The 19,906-nt window shown below is 40.9% G+C and overlaps 1 protein-coding gene across 1 annotated transcript; it reads right to left on the bottom strand.

The window, feature by feature from the left end:
- Positions 1-2,269: 2,269 nt before the first annotated feature.
- Positions 2,270-19,906, bottom strand: LOC308308227 (extracellular calcium-sensing receptor-like; the record flags this gene model as incomplete). The annotated part of the gene is made up of 10 exons (XM_080753591.1): positions 2,270-3,183; positions 3,271-3,394; positions 3,488-3,715; positions 4,253-4,299; positions 5,036-5,246; positions 5,577-5,846; positions 6,481-6,567; positions 7,073-7,346; positions 7,508-7,638; positions 19,826-19,906. 10 exons carry the CDS (start codon positions 19,904-19,906, stop codon positions 2,270-2,272), a joined length of 2,367 nt encoding a protein of 788 aa, XP_080609717.1.

Below are 19,906 nucleotides of genomic sequence, written 5' to 3'. Positions count from 1 at the left end.
TAAACGTGAGGGTTTGTAAATCTAACGCCAGTAGCCAGTTGACTGCATGGCTGTGTTGTTGTGGGAAGTAAAGTCTCTCTCTGGCTCAAGTCTGGCGTGGGCGGTGGGACGGCAGCCGCCGAGGGCCAAAAGTGACGGATGTCGACTGGACCAGTGGTATGCAGTGTTTCTCAAACTTTAAAATATCAAGGTCTCCCCTTAACTCTGACAGTGTCGGGTCCATTTGGTTCCATTTGTACAAATTGTACACTGTCAGCGTTACAGACAATTTAGACCCCCCCCCCCCCCCCCCCCCCCAAAAAAAAAAAAGAACCCACAGTCTCTGGAATCCACTTTGAGATCCACTTGTCTTAATGTAAGGACCCCCAAATTGACATTTATTAGGCTGCGGACCCCCATTTGAAAAGATATACCATCCTTGCCAGGGACCCCCATAAGAGAATATTTTTACTGCAGTGATTCTCAACCATCAAGGTCAAGGACCCCCCAGTTTGACTTTCATTAGGCTATGAACCCCCATTTAATGGACATTCCATTTGGTTCCTAACTATCATTTAGCTGGGGTTCCCCTGGAACTCACCTTTATTTAATATTTAATTTACCTTTCACTTCAAAAATGGGGGGGGTGACATGACAACTGTAATTAACATATCCGGTACAAATGGGGGAAACAATAAATTCACAAAAGATGTTAATTAATTTACATATAGGGTGTGCCAAATGTAGTTCTAAGAGCGGCCATTTCTTGTGACAACACAGCCTTACACAGGTGTTCTGATTAGACTAGCATAGCATTAGTTCTATGCAATCAAACAATTGAAACACCTGTGTTTTGTCACAAGAAATGGCCGCTAAGGACTACAATGACGTAGCCGCTGGCACACACTATAGGCTGTATAGGCCTGGCCCTAGAGAATAAATCCACCAGTGTTGAATGAAAGAATGAATTCATGAATGAATGATCGCCCTAGGGTTAGCTAGTTAGTCACCTTCGTTCCGGTTATGACCTACCTACTTCATGACCTACTTAAAAAGGATCTTTCTTCTCCATTTTAAAAGGAACTGAATCTCCCCCTGTCAAGGAATCGAACCACGGGATGTGGTATCATTTGTTGGTAACAGCCGGTCAGGTGGGCGTGGGCACATCTGGGCTATTTGCTATTCTACCACTTTTTGTGGTCACATGTTCAGATACTGGATTCTAATTGGCTTAAAACAGTGGTAAATCAGGCAACAACCTTGAGTTGGCTCATGGACCCCGCCCACTGAAACAATTAATGATTGTGAAGCCTGTATCATAGTCGGGTCCGCGGTGTGTCTTTTCGAGTCTTTTTGAGTCATGAAACTACAATGTTACATCATTCCTCACTGTGTAGAGCTTTCCACCGTGAGTCCCAACACATCTCTCTGTTTTTACTATCAGACAGACAGGCTCTACACCCTGTTCACTGATTGGTCGACCTGAACCGGTCTAGACAGGGTAAAGGACTTCACCGTGGGCCGTGACTTGATGGCCTGCACTTATTTTCTGACTTGAGGTGGAAAGCTTTCCACCTCAAATTTGCGGTTGATAGGTCTCCACCGTACACTCTGATACGGGCTTAACTAAATATCCTTGCAAGTTACAATTGTGTTTTCTTTCATTTATATGGTAGAAGTGGTAGAAAAGCAATTTACCATTCAAGGGTCGTGGGTTGTTGGCTGATTTACCACTGTTTCAGGGTTGTTTGGCACTCGGCTTCGCCTTGCCACAACCCTGAAACAGTGGTAAATCAGCCAACAACCCACTCCCTCTCATGGTAAATGGCTTACTTTTGGCTATTTAATGTGATGCACAGTAAACAACAACTAGGTCTGAAGTTAATTAGGAGTGACATCTTGAGGTCAATTTAATTCAACAGATAGACCTGCAATGTAATCAATGCTTTAACAATGTAACAATGCTAGCAGCTCATTCTGTCTAAATTAGTACAGTAGGTAATATTATGCAAAACGGAAAGGTGACATGGCAGCTAAATCCTGCTGCAAAAATACAGCATCAATGACCAAGCATATCACCACAGCATTTGATTTGATTAAATTGAATATTCCCACATTTGTATTTGGAAAACGATATCACATCCAATGAAAACATAAAAGGGAATTTAACAGGCTTTCCAACGGTAGGCCTATCTATCAACAGTATTGTAAGAAGTAATGTAATAACAGAGAAAGAATCTACGCAAACTCACAAACCTTTTGTGTTATCTATAAATGTACATTTCTGCATCTACGTCTTGGTCGCACCACGACCCATGATGGACTTCTTGGTATTTCTTTCAGGTTTCAAAAGGATTATATAACACTTTGGTCCAAACAGTGCTACCAAAAGGCCAAAGCTGGATGCTAAAATAGCAAATACCTCCACTACATCTGCATATTTGCCAGGAGAGCTGACATATGCAGGGATGAAGGCGATCCACACGGCACAGAAGATCAACATGCTGAAAGTGATCAGCTTGGCTTCATTGAAGTTGTCTGGGAGATTCCTTGCCAAGAAAGCTAGGATGAAGCTGAGGAGAGACAGTAAACCAATATAACCCAACAGCACTGCAAAACCAACTGTTGATCCCACATCACACTCATAGACTATCTTATCACTGTGGAGCAGTGTGTTTTTATGAGGAGTTGGAGAGGAGGACACTAGCCATGCTATACAGACTACTGACTGGGTGGATGTAAGAACCAGAAGTGTTCCTCTCTGCTGCATGGCACCAAACCACTTCATAATGTCTGCTCCTCCAGGTTTGGAGGTCTTGAACACGGCCAACACCACCATAGTCTTTACCAGGATACAGGAAACACACCACGTAAAACTGATACCAAACGCTGCATGTCTCAGCTGACAAGTCCAGCGTGTTGGACGACCAATGAACAGAAGTGAACACAAGAAACACAGTTTCAGTGACAACAATAGCTGGTAGCTGAGTTCTGAGTTGTTGGCGCGCACCATGGGTGTGTCTCGATGATAGACGAAGATTCCCATGACAATGCCACAGATAAGTGTGCCTAGCAATGACATGATTGTCAAGGAGATACCCAGGGGCTCATGGTAGGAGAGGAACTCCATGCTCTTAGGGACACAGTGGTCACGCTGGGGATTGGACCAGAAGTCCTCTGGACAACTGATGCACTCTGTAGAATCTAACAAAGAAGAGAAGACTACTGTAGGTACCGACAAATACAGTATCATGCAGTCCCAAGATAAACTACAGTATAACGTAAACCTACCAGTCTCATTGCTGATTTCTCCCTCAGAACAAGCAATGCAGTCAAAGCAGCAGACAGGTTCTCCTTTCCTTCTGGCCACACGGGTTCCAGGGGAACAGCTCTCACTGCACACTGACCGAAGTGGCTACAGAGGACAGTAATGAATACATCTCAGTCCAAACTAAATAACATTCACATCATGACCTCAATATCAGGTATTTTAGAAAGCCAAAGTGACCTTTTTGGATTCAAAGTTCCAGAAGATTCTGTCCTCATCAAGCATGAGTTCTTCACCTGCGTAGGATGACTTCTTGAACACACCTACATTGTGAACCTTTGTGTTTCCATCAGGGAGCCACTCCCAGTTCATGATATCACAGATTGGTGAGGCATCACTATTCTCATCAAATGATACTTGATCACCAAATGATGTGGTGAAGTTGATCTTTTCCAGGTAATACACAAGCTATATAGTGATGAACAAAATGTTGAAGAGCAAGACTTAAATAACCAACTGTGTACAAGATTCACAACAGTGACAGTGTAAATATTAACTGGGGGGATTGTGTCCCAGCACTGAATATGTGTACCCCGCCCCCTCCCCTATAAATAAATAAAACAATAAATGCAAAATAAAGAAATAAAACCAAACGTGTACAGCAGTTGAACAGAGCATGGTCACAGAGTTATGGCCATTTAAACCTGCTATTTAATTTAGAAAATTTAGAATTTCTTGCATGCTTTGTACCAATGTCATATTTATATATTCATTATTATTATAAATTAAATCCAACTAGAAACTCTAGTAAACTGTTTATTAATAATACACCTGCCATGGCTGTATTGTTTGCAAGTTGGCACAGCTGTGCCCAGTGAACGGCCCTCTTCCTGGCACACATTGCAACATGTCATGGAGGGCATGGGCTAGAATATACACAGCCTTGTACACAGAATACTCTATCGTGAGGTCAGACACATCCAACAGGGTAGTTTCGGCTGTTACCAGGTCCTCTTGTCCAGTACACACCCCTCCGCCAGCATCCACCCACTCTGATGGAAGGGGTGCAAATTTACACTGAAATGTGTGCTCCCAAAACTGCTTCACCTGAAGAAACAAAATAAAGCAGAAATATAATACTGGCTTGTGAATATAAAATCAGATTGAAATTGCAGCTTAAATACTATAGGTGGGCTTGGCGAAAAGGCCTTTCTGTGTGGAATTTCCGTCTCTCCTACCCTCACAAGAAACATGCAGTAATTGTGCTCTCTAAAATGCCTCCCCCTGGCCAGCCGGGGCGCCTGATGGAGTGGAAAGGAACTGGTTGGAATATCATGTTCCTTCCACGCACTACATCCAACTAGGGAAGCTCCCCCTTGTTAGGTGATAAGAAGCGGCTTGCTCACTCCTCATGCACGGAAGGAAGCATGAGCTCAGTTCGGGGCCCTCCCCAGGCTGGCAGAGAGAGAGCAGCGCCCAGGATTACAAAAAATACTACATTTATCTTCAAACAGAAGAACAGATCAGTGGTTGTGATCTTCTCTCCAATCAAGACTTAAACGATTAGCAATATGACAGCGAAGCTTGCCGAATCACCAAAGATCCTGGTCACCACAACAACCGATTGTTTCAGAAAATGCCCACATGTGGGCGGCTCCACATAGCCACAGGCACAAGTAGACAGCTAAAGCGCATCTTTTCCAGGACAATCAGACACTTCAGACACAAATTAGCCAAAGTACGGTTTGAGAGACACTAATGCCCCCCACCCCCCACCCCCACTCATACCCACTATGACATTTTCGTGGCTGTTGTCAAGGTCATTGTCAGGACGTATTTTCAACAAGAAGTCCCTGAGGTCTGGTATCTCTCCACGACGGACTGCAATTCCCAGGGTGCCTCTCAGGTAGGGCATGTAGCGAGGAGTCTGGAGATTTGGGTCTGCCACCCAGCCCACATCAGCTATCCACTGCAGTCCTGTCACCTTCTGCTTTACAACCTGTTGATTGTGATCAACAACAACACCAATATTAATAATATTAATAATAATCTCCTGTAAACTATCAGACAAATGCAATCTAATAAAAGTTTAACAACATACTGTAGATTATTTGTTTTTTTTTGCAATGACAGCAATGAGAATGCTTAGATTTTGCTTATTTATTACTGAATTTAATGAACTTTAATACCTAAATTGCTATTTATTTGTGATTAAATTGCATTGCAATTAAATATATTTATTTTTTAAGGAACTTCAATATAACTAATTTCTGATTCTTTAAAATTAAATGATGAGTTCCTAAATGAACATGGATCATATAACCCCAACCTCGTCCATGAGCCTCATCATACGGATTCCGTATACAATTACAACGACCACACGAGCTGTGGATGTCTTCATCACAGAGACAATCCTCCGGAGTTCAGCTGGGTCATTGTCCCAGGGCACAGCCTCTGAATACGCCAGGCAACCCAACTCAGACCGGGCCAGCTCAGACTGGAAGATTTGGGCTGCATCGCGGCCATAGGCGTCGTCTGTATTCAGCAATCCTACCCAGGTCCACCCAAACCGTCTCATGATCTGGAGCATAGCTTGCACCTGATTGGATAAAGAATGGAGGGATATCAGTGCTTATATTTGATTATTCACATAGTGGTAAATCCTTGACCTTTGGCAAAAGACTTTCCCCTGCAGGATCAATAAAGGTCTATCTATCAATCTAAATCAGTGAATCTCATACACAGATTATTTTGTTGTAATTAATCAGGGAAGACCATTGAGAGCAAACTTTCTTTTTCAAGGATGCTCATGGTCACAACATATACAAAAAATAATGACATTTTAATAATATATTAAATAAAGTGCAATATAATGAATATTAAAAAAACATTGTAATGCCGATACATACACAAAGCAGGTGCAGTGCTTATGTAATGCTTCCTCAAGTAGTACTCTAAATTTCTCTATAGAGAAAAATGTATCCAGTTTCAGAGAGTCCTGGAGTTTGTTCCATTTGTCTGGGTCTTTTTCACTTTTCATTCCACAATGAAATTGTCAAATTTTCTTTTGATACTGTCAACTGAGACCTTGGGCTCCAGCAGTAATGCACAAGCACATGAAAGCTGATATGCATATGGCATATGCACATATACAGTACTGTATATCAATTACAGGTATTTGTCAAGTGTGTGGAATCAATGATTTGATACAAAGAGATCTATTAAAAGTTCACCTGGACGGCATTACTTATGATTGTTCTGAAGAAGGACGGGTACTGATTCTGGTCACTCAGGCAGGAGCACATGGAATAGTAACTTATCTGAAAAGTGCACAACACATCTGTTCTGTAATATGCAACAGGAACAAAACATATGTTCTGTAGTTTGCAACATGCTTGAAACATTGTTGTAACTTTATCATGTTTGGGCCACAGTGATTCATACATTTAACGTTACAATGTTATAATATGTCATTCATTCTGAATATTACACTAAATAGATTACTCCACAAACCCATGGATTTATACAAATACCACAAGACTAGCCTCACTCAAGGGCCTTAGAATTCATACTCCCAGGTCCTGGATGAATCAAACCTTGAACACAGATGTGTAGCACTTTGACCTTATGAAAAGCTACTTTCAATGTGTTTCTGCTGTGCTCACATGCTCTGCCTGCAAGTAAATTGGTTCTATGTTTTTGAAACGATTAAAATACTATACATTTTGCATCATATTATATTTGATAAACAGCTTAATCACCAAAATTAGGCATATTGTATATCAAATTGGTGATGGTAAATGTGGGTTCAGGTAAGAAACTTACCATGGGCACTCTGTACAAACCCAATATACTAGAGATGGCAATGGAAGTTGCAGAGGAATCAGCACCCACAATGCCGAGCACTGGAGGAGAGCCAACACAGCTCTCATCTGATTGAAACTGCTCCTCTCTCCCACTGACTAATGACACCGCTGCACGGAACCCAACTCCAAGCGAGTAACAGGTATCATAGAGAATATACCCCAGAGTCACATCGGGTAGCAGGCTGGGGTTTCTGTTGATCTCTGTAATGGCAAAAGCCATGGTCTGGGCCCACCTGAACGTGTCAATGTTGAAACTAACACACAAAATGTAACCTTGCATATTTTGTCTTTGTAGAATTATACAACATGAACCATTCCTATGGTAGCCTATACTTCAAAACCCTGTTCTCTTGCTTGCTACAGTACAGTCAGTACCACTCTTTGTGATACTCACCCATAGCAAATGGAGTCATGTTGCTCGGAGCTGAAGGACAGATCAGGGAAGACAGAGGAGAGGTGGATCTCAAACACGGCACCTAGAACCAAGTCCCCAGGCCTGTACATTCTGTTGAGATTAAACTGTGCCTGTAACTCACAAGAAGAGGAAGGTGAGGAAGACAAAGAAGGGAAGGAAGAGAACATCAAGTACAAAAGCAGGTGTGTGTCTAGAGAAGCCCTCATGACTGTCCTCCTCTGTCTAACACCCTCCCACCCTTCTCTAAATCAATTGTCCAGTTGCTACGTTTTATACACAGTACTCTGCCATCCCCTGTGCCATCTTCTGGCATTACGTAATCTTTCACCCATCTGAGCAGAGGCAGAATTAGGGGAAGGGGTCAAAAATGTGTTTTGCAAAAGTCAACCTGCTGATGGCAGGCCCAGGGGCGTTATAGCGTCTTAGAGAGTGGGGGGGATGACATAGCCGCGCCCTCATAGGTCTCGTGCGTGCTGTGTGCGCGCGCCGAAAATTAGCGTTTTTTAGCAGTTTTGATCGTGTTTATTCAGGTCTCCGCGGTTTATTTTTTTGCTAAACAATCGGGACGGCCCACTACACTTTCCCTTTGCCTCTCTCCACATGCACCAGCCAGCAGGTACCAACAGACAACACCGGTTTCATATAATCATTCAGTTCCAAAAGCTTTTCAGTTAATCTACTTAATTTTACACGACTGTCTACTACAGCAAGCAAGCATGATGGTTCCCAAACGTTTTAGCCCGTGAACCAAGAGAAACTAAACCCAAACAAGAAGTAGTGAAAATAGCAGATCTACAAGCTCACAATGAGTTGTGCTGCGTTGTGAACTTCTAGATCGGCTATTTTCAAGACCCATACAATGTGTCCACAACGCTAGCCCAAACAGTGTTAGCAGCATAGCATCCATCATTTGTGTCACTAGCCCAAACAGACCACTAGCCCAACTTGTTTGTGATGGTTTTTGAAAACCTTATACCCATACCTAACACCATGCCAAAATTCTAAAACTCTGCACCAAGTGCACGAAATTGATGATTTTTGACCAGTTTGGGGAGGTTGTCCACAGGAGTGGGACACAGGCATCCTCACAATACTGAAGATCTTCGTTGATGGGCTTATCGATGAGGTGAGTATGAGCACTGCGATTCCACACTGGAGCGCAGTGCTCGCTAGTTGAGTAGACATAGGCCAGGGCTGCCGTACGCAAAGTTCTTGCACCGGCACCCCAGCCTGACTGTTTACAGTTCAGGCATTAAGCAGACGCTTTTAATCCAAAGCGATTTTCAATAAGCAGATAAAAACATCACAATAATAAACAAGATAATATGTCAGTACATCAACAGCAATATAACAAAATGCAAATGAATATCTAGCTAGAAAAAAACAACAACAATATAATCAGTAAAGAGAAAAAAAAGGTTTCTTAAAAAACCTAAAAACAAATGCTAACTAGCTTCATGTATGGTCATTGATTTTTCCAGTAGTGCTACGGGTTTAGGTGGAGTCTGAAAAGGTGAGTCTTCAGTCCACGGCGAAAGCTAGCGAGTGAGTCCGTTGTTCTAAGTGCGACAGGGAGTTTATTCCACAACTTGGGGCCCAGGAGGGCAAACTGTCTTGGACAAGTGGATTTTTGCCCTGGGGTTTCTAGTGAGGGTTCTGTCAGCATCCTTGTGTTGGCTGATCTAAGTTAACAGGTGGGGGTGTAGGGGTTTATCAGGTTTTGGAGGTATGGAGGAGCCATACCTTTGGCTGCTTTGAAGGTCAGCATCAGTGTTTTGTATTCCGTGCGGGCCGCAACCGGGAGCCAGCTGGAGGCTGAGGGGAGAGACGTGAGATAGGCTGGTTGAAGACCAGTCGTGCCACGGCATTTTGGATCAGTTGGAGATGTTTAAGTGCACATGCCGGGAGACCAATGAGGAGAGAGTTACAGTAGTCAAGTTTTGATATGACAGATGTCTGGATGAGGAGCTGGGCTGCTTCCTGGGTGAGGAAAGGTCTGATTTTACGGATGTTATAGAGTGTGAACCTACAGGACCGGGTGACTGATGCAATGTCTGACTCAGTGTTACGTGAGGACAAGATGAGATCAAGTTATGCCTGCAGGCTGTCAGGGCCTGTGTTGTCGTGATGTATGTGTTTTCATCCGCCACATCTCTGATACCAATCATTAACAAAACTCATAAATGTTTGTGTGTTAACCCTGTCTGTCTGTCAGTCTGTCTGTCTGTTTGTCTTCCCTCAGGTCTTACGGGCTGGGGACTGCCATAAAGACCGACATTTCATTACTCTGACTACGTGGCTATGGTGGCTATGTGTTAGGGTTATAATATAATAGCTTGGAGAAATGTTCTCTCGGATAAATTACACTGCTGATCAAAAATTTTAATCGCATCCCAGCCCTAATATATATATATATATATATACATATATACTGTATATATAGACCTATATATATATATATATATATATATATATATATATTTTTTTTTTTTTTTTTTTTTTTTTTTTTTTTTTTTACTTATGTTCAAGTATCAATACTGCAATGTAGAAATACTTGTTACAAGTAAACAAAAACTACTTAAAGTACCAAAAGTAGAAGTACAACATTAGTACGTTTGGAAATAGCAGATCAATGTGTCGCGGCCGGTGTGTCCCCTTTCACTTGAGGACAGGATGAGATCAAGTTATGTCAGCAAGATGTGGAAATGGAACAATAAAAACATAATAATAGTCAGACAGTCTGTTGTCATGAAATGTCTTGAGGGCACCAAGTTACAGATGGTGCAAGTGTGCAACACTTTATTACAGCTAAATGAAGGCACGTTTAAAGCTGTCATGTTTGGCTCTTGTTCAGGGGCGTTATAGCGTCTTTGAGAGTGGGGGGGATGACATAGCCGCGCCCTCATACGAAAATTAGCGTTTTTTAGCAGTTTTGATCGTGTTTATTCGGGTCTCCGCGGTTTATTTTTTTGCTAAACAATCGGGACGGCACACTACACTTTCCCTTTGCCTCTCTCCACATGCACCAGCCAGCAGGTACCAACAGACAACACCGGTTTCATATAATCATTCAGTTCCAAAAGCTTTTCAGTTAATCTACTTAATTTTACACCACTGTCTACTACAGCAAGCAAGCATGATGGTTCCCAAACGTTTTAGCCCGTGAACCAAGAGAAACTAAACCCAAACAAGAAGTAGTGAAAATAGCAGATCTACAAGCTCACAACGAGTCGCGCTGCGTTGTGAACTTCTAGATCGGCTATTTTCAAGACCCATACAATGTGTCCACAACGCTAGCCCAAACAGTGTTAGCAGCATAGCATCCATCATTACTCCAACTCTAATATAGCCACCGACTCACCAATTGCTGACTGAGTGACGATGAGACGAGCAGGACGATGTTTAATGCCTTTATAGCCTACATGGTCTTGTCTTGGTGTTCTGTTTATATTAGGGTGAGCATGTTTTCATGAAAAAAACATGATAAATGTCTATGCAACCACTGAAAACAGCTACTATTATTTTAATTCTGGCGAAAACCGGGACAATTTTGTAGTGAATGTTGAAAACCGGGACATATTAGTGTTTTAGAGATATTTGTCGGGACACCGGGACACGTAGCTTGAAAACGGGACTGTCCCGGGTAAAACGGGACGTCTGGTCACCCTAGTTTATATTCCTTTATGCCTGTGTTGTTAATTTCACCACGAGTCCATCATGACGCAAAGATACGCACTGACGACAGAGGTGGACGACCGTTAAAGGGGCGTTCTTTGAAAGCCATTTCCTCTCTGCACAGAAGCGCATTTTAAAACAAGAGTCTTTATTTTATTTTTTTCATCTATACAATCGATCATTCAACATGTTTATTTTGAAATTGTCCTGGAAAATACTAGCCAAATAGCCCCTACATGCCACTGAGAGGTTACGTTTGTGTTGATGAGAGCCAGCTTGCAGCGTAGTGGAGAGAACAAAAAAAAACACCCCGGCCGGCAAAAAAGTGGGGGGGATGAGATTACGTTTTTATGAAAGTGGGGGTGTCCCGTCGTACTCACAATGAATGGTGGTGACGTGCCTGGGCAGGCCAATGTGAAAAGGGTGGCATTTGTTCCTCGTCCTCGGAATGTGTGTCACAATTTCACCAAAATTGCACGCTGTGTTCATGATTTGAGATCAGGAGGTCATACATTGTTATGTTTTGTTGCATTTCTGTACATTTCATGCTGTTTGTACTTAAACAAACTCCTTCCTAGGAGGATAATCAGATCCACCTGAACTTAGTGATTCTCATGTGTAAAGACGTTAATAATTAATGATAAGTTATATCAAATGTATGGGTTCTTGTCAAATGGCATGGTCATGATGAAGCGCCGAATGTTTCACCGATGCCACCCAATAATTGCTACAGTAGCTTACTAGTACTGTAAATCTTACTAGAACAAGACAAATGTATTTTTGAGCGGTGGTCTCGCCGCTCCTGTGTTTGGCTTTTGCTATCTGTGGCTGAGTTTTGTTTTCCTATATGGTCAATATTGTCCCTATGATTACACCCCAGTGATTCTGAAATATTTTCACGTCAAGAACCCCCAATAATATGTATTTGGCTGCAGAGTGCGGACCCCCATTTGAAAGGATCTTGGACCACCATAAGAGAAGATTTGTCAACATTTTCTAAAAATAGCTGACCTACAAGCTCACAACATATCACAATTTGACGTGATGCATTGTGAGCTTGTACAGTAGATCATCTATATTTGAATAACAAAAAATAATAATAAAAATACAACATACGTTTTTAGTCAGGGGGACCCGCTGGAACCCCCTCAAGGACACCTGGGGGCCCCCAGAGCCCACTTTGAGAACCACTTTGAGAACCACTACCCCCCTACTCCTTTTTTTTGTGAGCGTGTATATCTGCTATTTTCCAAACACTTCTAAATCAATCCTTCAAATGGGGGTCCGCAATACATTAAACATTAGGGATGTGACATTATTGGTTTTCAGAGCTGTGGGTTTTAATTGATTGATTGACAAAAGTGAATATACACGACCATATCTGTACATATCTGTCAAAAGCATAAAACACCACAAAAGCTTGAGAGCTTATTTCCATTGTAGTCCTTTGACTGTATATTTGTTCTGAGCTTTGCTTAATCAGTTCATGTGATGTAACAATAGCAGAGTAGTCCCCAGGCGGGTAGGATTGAAACATGGGCTGTTAAAGCAGTGGCAGGTGTGTTTACCACTGGTGATCTGGCCCCGAGGTGAAAGATAATGAATTTCCAATTCTAATGAGGGGAATTCATCTCTAGAGATGTTTTCAAAACACCCTCAAATTAAATATTACAATTTGAGTGCCATGTAGGGAAGGATAACACTACATGCAATCAAAATGTTTGTTGAAGGATGACATGACTGCACAAAGTATAAGATTCTTGTGGGTCTACAGAATGAAGGATATCGGTCCAATGACACTTGCTGATCACTGATTTATTGAATGCTGGACCCTGAAGCCAACTCTGCAGAAGTCTCTATAGACGCGTGCTACACCAGAATGTTACGTGTATAGTGCTCAACATCAGCAAGAATACACACGTTACCAACAATAATCTGTATGCTGGACGATAAAATAACAGCCAGGAGAATGAGACTTGCAAGGACACTGCCAAAGACGCAGAGTCAATATCACCATAATGTACATTTGGGATTTCCCATTTCCCAAAAAAAAATCTGAGATTTTCCTAATAATTTTATAATCATTGTATTAAGTAGATGTTAGGCTGTTAGAAATGAATGTTGGTCAAGCTCGCACACTTTTTATAAATTAACAGCAAGCATTCAAAAATATATGCACACACACATATAAGTATGTAAATGTCCTCCCTGTCATGAACCATGTCCACCCTGCCATGGGAGGCTTGATGGCTTGATGGCAGGGTGGACAATGGCAGGGTGGACATTTTGGGCTAATTTTAGCATTTAATCAACACATGGTGGATCCTCTGTTAGCAACATGGCTAAGTTAGCAAAGTGACTTTGTACTGTTTAACAAACATATTTCACATTTCTGAAAATATGTATATTAATAGATGTTTTTGCCATGATAGGGTGGACATGTTAAGCTTGACAACACCCTACTGTACACCTAATATCATGAAAAAATAGAAAATACAAGTGTAAATACTTACTGGCAACTGGCCACAGCCTCAGCCTCCATTGAAGAAAGACAGGAAGTAGGTAAAAACTAGGTAAAACTTAGACACACCTTCTTAAAGGGCCAGTTTAACCCCAAATGACAGGGTGGACAGCAAAGCCAGGGACACACGTAAAATGATAAAAAATATTATGAAAATAGAATATAAATGCTCCAAATTACATTTTTTATCAAATAACCTGTTGTGGACACTACAACTATGTTAAAAAAAATAAAAAATATATACAATTTAACCACTTATTACACTCTAAAAACAAAAACTAGGCTCTACTCAATTTTATTGGTGAAACATTTTTACACTCAAAAATATTGAGTAAATATTACTGTTATGAAATCAGGTAGATGATACTCAATTAATTTGAGTAAAAGTAACCAAAACTTTTACGTACTTATTAACAACTAAAATTGAGTACAATGACCTAAAGAAATTGAGTAGATATAATTAAATTATTCAGTCAATGCCACAAAAGACTACAAGTAAAAACATTGAAATATTAAGTAGATCTAATTGAATATTAGAGTATGATTTAACAAAACAAATATGTCACATTTACTTTATTCATTTACTTTTATTGATTTAATTCATATAGTACCATTTACCCCTTTCATTTACTTTACCTTTTACTCCAGGAGTACATGATGTCAAATGAATACACATGAAATAATTATGCAGATAATTATGTTTTTAATCAACTAATTTTGACCAGTGTAACACCACATCAAGTATGAACATTCAACATACTTTAGTATGTAAATGACATGCAACAATGCCTGCAAAAACAATATGTTTAAAGATAATGATCAGGAAAGGGGTATCCCTGACACTTTAAAAATTCTGTTTACTAAAGAGCAGTGTGTGTTCACAATACTGTATATAAGTACCTCTAATTGAACTGTGCATACTGTAAGTAAGCAGTCTGTCAAACATTATGCACCATAAGAACAATGAGCCCATCAAATGAACAGTAAGTCATAACCACAAAATACATTAAAGACAGTCAGAGGCCATTTGGCATGAAAGAAAATCACAACTTGGAATATGAAATAATAAATAAGCATTTACAGTAGCTCAACATTTAAACATATTGACTATGCACACGTGTAATGTCTATATGCTAAACTGACCTGTTTGCATTATGACTCGAATGCACCAGAAACAAACACTTTACATTAACTACAGTAATTACTATCAGCAACAAATACCATTGCAAAAATGCTGTTTTGACAATAAATCCACTTTCAGTAGGTTATACCCACTTTCTGAGAGCATCTTGCTGAACAGTAGTCGGCAAGCAGACATTTTTTCAGTCTCTGAACTTTGGCTGAAAGGTGTCCAGGATCCAACTCAACTAGTACTTTTTGGAACATCTCAAGACCATATCTGAGGTTCTTGGGGTATCTCAGATTAAAGGCATAGAACAGTCCCAACAGATAGCAGCAGACCCCCAAGATTGTTGAGGGCAGTGATGCCCTTAATCACAATACCTACATCAGTAGGTTCATTCATTGAGTCCTCTTGGTTCTGCAGCAGGTAGATCTTCATCTTCATCATCACCTCCTCTGTCAACTTCTCTTCTACTCTGACAGGTGCACCAGCAGCTTCCTTCCTGCACACATTGTGAAGATAATTGTTTAGAGCTCACTTTCAGGCTAAATGTTACAAGACACACAGACACACATTGAGCAATCCTAGCTGTCTCCACACATGCAGCCCTGGGCATAATCTTGAATCAGTTGGACCAGACATGCAACGGATGCAACAGCCATTCAGCCAATGTCACAACCTCATTCTCTGGACATCACTATGCTGTTCCTTTGCATGTGATGGTCTCATCCACGATGACATTAAAACGTCAAAACATTTATTTTACTAACTTGAAAGTCCTTGATCTTGACACTATCTTCTTCCAGATGGTCGATGAGACATCGGATGATGACCTCTCGTGTTCGTTGATTGGGGATTCCTCTCTGCAGAATAGAAAAATAATTATTTGAACAATAAAGAAAAAGTATGACTGCACTTTCATAACTAACATAAACTTTGGCAATACAATTGTTTCCACAACCCAGTTTTAGCAACGGAAGCTGGGAGACTGTCCTTAGTAGCTATTAAGACATACATTTAGAAATGAATAATCAGGAGAGAGAGAGTTGCAGGGGATAAAGATGAGTTTAGCATAAATTAATATAGTAATTATTGTCATTAGCCAGGTGAAATATAATTAAAGCAGTTAGAGTAAATGAAAGTTTCATACCTGAAGTACAATACTCATTTGTGCCCAAACTGCCCTTCTTGGACTGGAACATGGACAGTAGTTTGGGGGTATAGAAGTCCAACATTGCCATACATTTTGGCTCAAGATTCAGTGTGGTGATCATCCTGAACTTTGCACTAACCTGGAAGACAGAGATGAGGGGAAGAGAGTAAAAAAGAAGACATGTAGATAATAATGTAGGCCTATACCTGTGCATTTTATCTTCATTGTACACACCATTGTATGCAGCTGTGCATAGCTTGTAATAAATGCAAAAAGTCACAATGACTAGAGGGCTTGCACATTCCTCTCACTGTAACCTTAACTAGCTGCAAACCTTTGTAAAGAACATAAGTTATACCCAATACATTTGTGTAGCCTATATGCACAAAGATACAGTAAATCTACTTACCAATATTTGCAAACACTCTCCAGGTTTCTTGTTGAAGAAGATGTGTGCTGCTGCTGTTTGTTGACAGAATGTTCCAGTAGAACTTTCCCATGAACCCTTGTGTACAATTTTGAATCTTAGTCATATCTACTCAATTGTTTAAGTTGTTGTGAGAGATGAAAGATTATTAAGTTGGAATGAATAATAATTAAGGGTCTTTTTAAATTGATCCATATAAGTACTCCATACTCAAATATTATGAAGGAAAATTACCAAAACAAATTGAGTATAATTAATGAATAAAATCAGTTGGTCAAATACTAATTTATTCTCATGAAATTAACTCAAATAATATATGTACATCTAACTCAAAAAGAACAGTTGGATTTTTACTCATTTTGTTTGGTGTGACCTACTCAAACAATCACATACATGATATTCAGTGATTTTATTGAGTAAATATAACTTTTTCTAATAGTGCTATTTACTCGGTCACAGAATTCTTTCTTAGAGTGTAGACACTCTGTACTTAGTAGATTGGTGTGGGGGACGTGCCAAAATCACATACCTCCAGTCAAACAAATCTGTGTAAAATCAATTAAATATATTTCAAGAGAATACTCATTCTACTAAAATGTGTGTAAATGATTGTCCATTCATAATATGACCCCAGAGTTCTATTATTCTGTTTTTTATTATTATTATTATTCATTTTCAGGATAATTGAATGATTGTAGTGGGGGACACCAAATGTACATTATGGTGATATTGACTGAGCTACCAGCCAGCAAACTGGTGCTGTGGGAACCAACACGTGGGCACCGGTCACGAGGACGTCCCACACTAACATTATGTGGATGTACTCAAGAAAGAAAGACACAGGAGCACAAAGCACCAATGAGCTGGCCAGATGTATGGAGAACCGGGATGACTGGAAGCAACAATGGAGGGCTCGTCTGAGGACGACCTAGAGAGAGAATAAAAGGTGTTATTATCACACAGTGAAAATATGTCATTTTCCGCGAGACACCATACCATGCGTACAGTTGTTACTTGCGCCAGCAGAGCACGCAAGTACTGTGTTCAGCTGTGTATGTAGGTAGGTAGGAAGGTACCGTAGGTGTGTTTAAACCCGGACCCAATCAGGGACCAGCCTTTCTGGCAACGTCATCATTAACAGCCAATGAGGGACCAGCATTCCTGGTGTTGACAGTGGTGATGTAGGCCTAACTGGCATCGCCAGTGGTAATGCCAGTGGTGCGCTCTGCTGGCGCACAAGTAGGCCATACATTGCCTACTTGTGCACAAGGAGCAAGTTCGCACCTCGACAGAGTGCTGTTTTTGTTTGTTGATTTGTGGAGCTGGTGACACTTGCTAGACTCTAGCCATACAGGGGTGGATTCAAGGGCTTGAAGGCAGCACTTGTACACAAGGGTATAGGTCTACATTAGTTCACTATTAGAGTCTTCATTGTTCTGAATATTTGATTCATAGTTACATTAACACAGAGGATTTTACAGTAGGTAGGCTATACTGTACAGCTTTGTTTACCTGCTCAGTTTGCCATGTGTGCAATGAGTCACTATACAGTCAGTACACTAGAGGGGGCCAAAGGCCTCAGAGAGTCGGGCTCCAGTGGGAAGTTTGATGCAATTTAAATTGAATTCCACATGAAATTATTTCTGTTTCTAAGTTTGAGTATTATTATCCCCACCATGCCATTTTGATTCAGCCCATATCAACTGTACAGTAGATGTATACATTTTACTTGTATTATTATGTAATGTCTGAATACAATATAACGAAAGATGGCACCGCCTCGCCAAAAATAGCCGATCTACAATGTCAAGTAGCTGTTTTTTTTTGGATGTTAGAAGGATGCTGGTTTTAAACGTCAAGTATGAAGTTATTTTCAATCTGTTGTAATGACCTTTACTTCACCACCTACAACTCTGTAGCCCTCTTCTCTAGACTGACACAACTCAAGCAGGTTCTGCTCTGGGTGCCAGAGCAGAACCTCTGCCCCCAATTATTTGCATGGGTCTGTTATTGCACCACCACCAGCAGGTGTGCAAAACACATTTTTGGACAGTACTCCTACAGATTTTGTCCAAAAATCATGCAAATCGGTACACAGTATCTCTATAGTCATTAAACGAAACGGGTCTTTCAGATTTTTCAAATTCCATCCTGATTGGCTAAGATTGGCTTCCAAAGTTTGCAAGATCGAGTGCTCCCTTTTGAACAAAATGCCTCAAATCATGAACACAGAGTGCAATTTCCGTGAAATTTTGTATGCACATTCCTACTAGGCAGAGGAAGAAATGCCACTTAAAAATGTTCAAAGCAAATTTTAGCGTCGCTCGCATTTTTATATGTAAATTAAGGTGCGGCCTGTGAGCTAAAATAACTAGTAGCTACTAGCACCTGAAACCTTAATAAAAATAACCCAAAACCGGATAAAAAACATGAATTTTCGGCGTGCGGCCAAAGGCCGCTCGCATGAATTCCTCCAAACTCAGCTCCCCTTGGGATTTGGGAGTTCCAGCGCCCCTGACCTTGACTTACGTAAAGGAGGCATCCTGACCAAAATACATATAGGGTTAAATCTGCCTTTTATCATACCCCTTCATACCTGCTTTAGTCGATTTTCTTAATAGCTGCCCCTGTTGCTAGATTTCGTGGGCCCTCTCATAACTAACACGGTGGATTGTCATCCCGCTAGTGCGGTTATTTCTTTAGCTTCAAAGTTAGTATTTTTTTATTGGATTGTGTTTACTCAACGTCCTGAGACCAACTAAACCACTGTTTTGACCTACAGGCAACCTCACTTGTCAAACGGCTTCTGCTCTGCATCATTTTCAATCTGTCATAATGGAAACTACATATTCTTTTGTTTCCTTCGTGACACATACAGTATAGGGTTTTGACATATTTATGTAAATATAAGGTTCTATAATAACAATGTAATTCAGGGCCTTGGATGACAATTTGCAGGGGTTACCTGGGACAAACCACTAGTATAGTACAGTATACATCAGGAAAAACTAATATTTTCCAAATTGTTAGAAACAACATAAAATTAACCATGTATCATGTGAGGACAAGGTAAATGGTCTTCACTATGTTTGTTGTTCAAATTCTACTGTACATGTGGGGACATTAGGCCCTCAAGTACAGTGATACACGCACGCACGCACACACAGATGAGAAAGGTTGACCTTGATTAGACAAGGAGGCCTCCTGCTAGGGAAAGAAAGCAGCAGCACACAGAGATAGGAGCAATGGCACAACCCTGTGGAAGTGCAAATAATATCATGTGGTATAGGGCATTTTCCTGACGAGCAAGGCCAGACATCCTAACAAGAATTGTAGCAGTGGAGGCAGCTGCCTCAGTGCCCTCCTCGTTCACTTCCACAAAGGCCTTTGTGCATAACCTTGGAAAGCACCAGGTCGTTGGCTGTAGACAGGCCGGAGAAGTCACTCTTTATTTTGTCAAAGGGGTCCACCATGCCCAT

This window comes from Nannobrachium achirus (genome assembly GCF_963921795.1).
Source record: "Nannobrachium achirus genome assembly, chromosome: 22".
Lineage (NCBI taxonomy): Eukaryota > Metazoa > Chordata > Actinopteri > Myctophiformes > Myctophidae > Nannobrachium > Nannobrachium achirus.
Note: the sequence above shows the minus strand (reverse complement) of the source record. Positions and strands in the feature narration are given on the sequence as shown.